Genomic DNA, 4,508 nt, shown 5'->3' on the forward strand with positions numbered 1-4,508 from the left:
TGGGTATAGTATAGCATACCAATTCTTTCACCCTCCAGTGAATTCACTCCATCCCCGATATGCAGACTCAGAAATGTGGAAGACCTTATGGAAAATGAGAGTAACACCAAAGGTCAAATTATTTGCTTGGAGATTAGCCCATGAAGGCATTGCAGTTAAAGCAAAATTGAACGAGAAATTACCATAAGTTAACAGCCTTTGTCCCTGCTGTCAATCAACGCCGGAGACACCGATGCATGCCATTGTCTTCTGCCCATAAGTTCTTCAAATTTGGAACAGCTCTCCAGTAGCTAGTACTATTTCCCGCGACCCTAACCTAAAAGCTTGGGATTGGTGGAGTCAATTCATGGAAGCTGAGAAATCCAAACCCAATTTCAGAATCAGAAGTGCTCAGGTGGCTTACCTTCTATGGCAGATTTGGTTGGCGCGGAACGCTTTAGTCTTTGAGGACCAACACCAGAAACCTGGGAAAATTCTGTCTCAGGCGATATTGTTGGAGGAGGAATACCAGCGACATTATTTTCTCAAACCACCTTCTCTATGAACAGCAGTAACTAGTTCTTTGGAACTTCTTCCTCTCTTAATTGTTTTCTTTCTCTCCTTTACCCATTAGATAAATTTTATTTAACATCTCGATTGAAAAATTCCTTTGTCTTAACATAATGTACTCCAAGTATAAAGTTCTTTAATGCAATAAAAGATATATCTTTGAAAAAAAACAAGTATAGCTTCTTCAATATCGCCGGCACTCAGGAATGGACATAAGGGGCGAGTGGAGGCCTCAGCCCCCAACTTTTTAAAAAAAAATTAATAGTAATAAGTTATTAAGTATGATTTAATTTTTTAAAAAATTTATTTAATATTTAGTTTAATATAAATAAAAGTCTAATCTAACTTAAATATTAATAATTTTTAATATCTAAAAAGTAAGTAACAATATTAAAAAAATATGAAAAGATATTATTACTAATATTTTTAAATTAAATAAAATTTTTCAAATCTCATAAAGTGGATTTTTTTTTTCTTGTGAGCGTCTTTCTTGATTTATTTTGTATTAATTCTCTATGTTTCAACTACTACAACTAAAAAAATTTTTTCAGCTATGAATGTTGTGAAGAATAACTCAGAAACAAAATGAAAGATGAATTTTTTGCTAATTATCTTTTAATTATATTAAAAAAATTGTTGAAAAATTTGACACAGATTATCGATAAATTTTATGATATGAAAAATCGACCATTTCGTTAATAAAAAATACATACATATTTTTTATATTCTTTATCGATATATTTTTATAATACATTTTATATTATATATATTTTTTACATAATTTTTTAATATTATATATATTATTAATCCCATAATAATATTTCTGGATTCGTCCTGATTGAGTAGAGAATCTTTCGCTTCAAATAACTCATTGTCTTAGCTGATTTATTACTATAATTACCCAAGTTTTTTACCACTTATCTAGGTAATTAGTGTCACTAAACCCGAGAAAAGACCTGCTATCACGGAAGGTAAAGTGGAACACATTAACTCCAATTATTTAAACTATAGGTATATACATTTAGGTAACTAATAATTATTTCATCTTATTAATCATATCTCTCCTGTTCAAGTATTACTATTATGTATGTGCTGTTTGTTCCAATGAGGAATTGCTACTTGTCTCTTGTCTGCATGATAATCATTAGGAAAAACATAGATAGTACTATTAATAATAATCAAGAGAAAAGTGAAAATACAATGGAAATTAAAACCAATTGCGTTAGTGCAATACGTAGTGGTATATTGTTCTTATCAATGAAAGATTTTAGCTTTATATTGAGCATCGAGTAATGGTGGGGTCACGCATGTTTTGTTAATACACGCAACCAATATTCCATGTTTCGCCAATTATTCCATCATTTTAATTTGGGCAAAAATAAAAAACCGATCGCATGTCCTTCTTTGTTCAATTGTCCTTGATTGGTTCTATTTATTAAGAAGTCTCCATCCACTTCACGGGACTAAAATTATGTTGGTTCTTCAGTGGTTCTCAACGTGTAATGCAATGTATTGAATCCAACTCTGATATTTTCATCTCGTTTTAACTAAAGCTAACTGTGGTTATCTTGTAGTTTTCGGCTTAATAATAACAAGACAAGGAAATGGGAGCAGAAGGTAATTACTAATTAGTAGCATTATATGTCTTGTGTTAACTAAAAGGGATATTATTGTCCAACATTTGAGAAACATGGTAAAAGAAACAAAGTGAATTAGAATGTTAGAAGTTGATTTATTACTTTTACTTATACTAATTCGACAATAATACACTTTAACCACTGAAAAATTGAAAGATCCAAGATCTTAATTTCAGCGAAAGTAAAATTAGGCCGAGAGGACAATCTACAAGACATTTCGATACTTATGTTAGCTAAGTGTTTGAGAATGTGATTAGATTTGGATTTTATTACCTGCTGTATCATGGAATCGCCGTTTTTCAGCATTTAGTACCTTTATATCGTGCTTTTATTGTTACGATTTGGCAATTTCGTGACTTGATTGGTGTGACTGTTATGACATATCCAGCATTATCTCGTAACGTCGGATTTGTTAGATGTTCATTTGGTTATTATTTCGTTATACTATTATTTGTCTAAAACACTAACATAAAAATTTTAAAAGAATAAAATAAAATAAAATAAAAATAAAATATTATACATATTTATTATGTCTCTAAAATTCGTGTGGGGATAATATATCGCCACGAATAAGGAATTGATATAAAAAGTTTCACCTTCTCGTAAAGACATATGATCCTTGCTTCAAAAGCAAAAGCAATTCTGAGAAACAAAGGTGCCAAAGAGGAAAGAATCAATCAAATTTTGATTTCTTCAATTTTTTCCTCTTCACTACATTATTATTATGCAATAATGCTGGCTAACTTATGAAACTAGGAATAGGAAACACCATGTAATGCTACTTAATCCATGGTCAATTATGTTTAGGAAATTCGAAAGATTAATAGAGTTCGTTACTAAAATCAATTTGTTCCAAATAACATCATTCATCTCAAATTTTGAATTATGATGCCTATGTAACATAACATAAGGTGCCGTCGTTCTTCTTGTCATTGTCGGGGATCTCGTGATTATCATTCACTACTATTATTAATTGTCACCACCTAACAGACAAAAATAGTATAACTTCAATTTTAGAAAAAAGATAAAAGAAAGAAAATACTAAGTAATAATAAATAAACAAATCCTTTCATTTAGTCTGAGGGATTATGCCCTCATGGATTGCCACTGTACAGAATCTTCCCTTCTCCGTGAAGTCCATATCATTATATGATACTAAAATTCGCATTTTAATTTATCCTCACACCCAAGCAACACTTCAATGACTAAAATACCCCTTCGCATGCAAATAACAGTTGGTGTCACCCACCTAAATCCCCTAGGTCAATCACGTCACAATACCAAAAATAAAAAAAAGCGTGCACATCACGTGACCTCCTATGAAGCCTGCGGCAAAGCAAACGACGTCGTTACGGCCACACTGCTGTGGTCTTTGCAACTCAACGCCTTTAGAATCTTCCATGACACCTTGCCGGAGCTCCGGTTGGCGGCGCCGGAGTCCATCGCCGGAAACATCGCACCGGAGCTGTTCCGGCGAACCTGCCGATTCTTCATGTCGCTGAGCTCCATCTCCGGCGGAACCCTCATTGTTCCGAACACAAGAGAGTACCACCGCGGCTTCATTGCCTTCTTCGCCGTCGCAACCTCCGCAACACTCCTCGACGACAAATTCCGATCAACTTCCGGAACCTGCGATATGGCGGAGCTGGAATGCTCGTGTAGCCTTCGATAATCCAAGGACCTGCTGTTCCTCATCATGAAGCGGCGAGAACCGGTGGTGACACTGTTCGATCGAGTGACGACGGAGGAGAGTGACTCGGATCTTCGGCGACGAAGTGGCGGTTTCTTCGTTTCCACGACGTCGTGATTCCTCATATGGTTCTGCGTTGGTTCTTTGAACGGAACGAGTTTTCCGCAGAAGATGATGTCATCAGCGGGGCACATGTCGGAGCTGCTGCTGCTGCTGAATCCGCTGAAGAACTCGAAGAGCTCCGTTGTGTCCGTCATAGACGATGACGACGGTGGCGATCGACGAAGGATCTTGGTGAATGACGCGTCGTCCATGCTGTTGCACTTGCTGGCCGATCTGGAGTTTTGATTTAGCGGCATATCGCAGAGTGAGAGCGCTTCTTCTTCCTCTTCCTCTTGTTTCTCTTCCCCCATTGCTATTCCCTCTCTTTGTTCCTTCACTTCTTGAAATTCATTATAATTGTTGTTGTCTTCGATCATACGAGCATGCTCTTCTTCCATTATTGAAGGAAAGGTGAGAGAGAGAGAGAGAGGAATTGTTTTTTTTTTCTTTTCTTTAACTAGGGAAATGAGGCAAATGTTTGTTTATATATATATACACCAGTGGTTAATCGGAAACATTTCAAGTGCACC

The 4,508-nt window shown here is 35.4% G+C and overlaps 1 protein-coding gene across 1 annotated transcript; it reads right to left on the bottom strand.

The window, feature by feature from the left end:
• LOC107620443 lies at window positions 3,236-4,452 on the bottom strand. Its single transcript, XM_016322603.2, has one exon. It carries the CDS (start codon window positions 4,374-4,376, stop codon window positions 3,504-3,506), a length of 873 nt encoding a protein of 290 aa, XP_016178089.1. The 5' UTR covers window positions 4,377-4,452; the 3' UTR covers window positions 3,236-3,503.

Source organism: Arachis ipaensis, chromosome B01 (genome assembly GCF_000816755.2).
Source record: "Arachis ipaensis cultivar K30076 chromosome B01, Araip1.1, whole genome shotgun sequence".
NCBI lineage: Eukaryota > Viridiplantae > Streptophyta > Magnoliopsida > Fabales > Fabaceae > Arachis > Arachis ipaensis.

Coding starts and splice junctions, on each gene's coding strand:
- LOC107620443 (XM_016322603.2), bottom strand. CDS start 4,376: ATGGAAGAAGAGCATGCTCGTATGATCGAAGACAACAACAATTATAAT.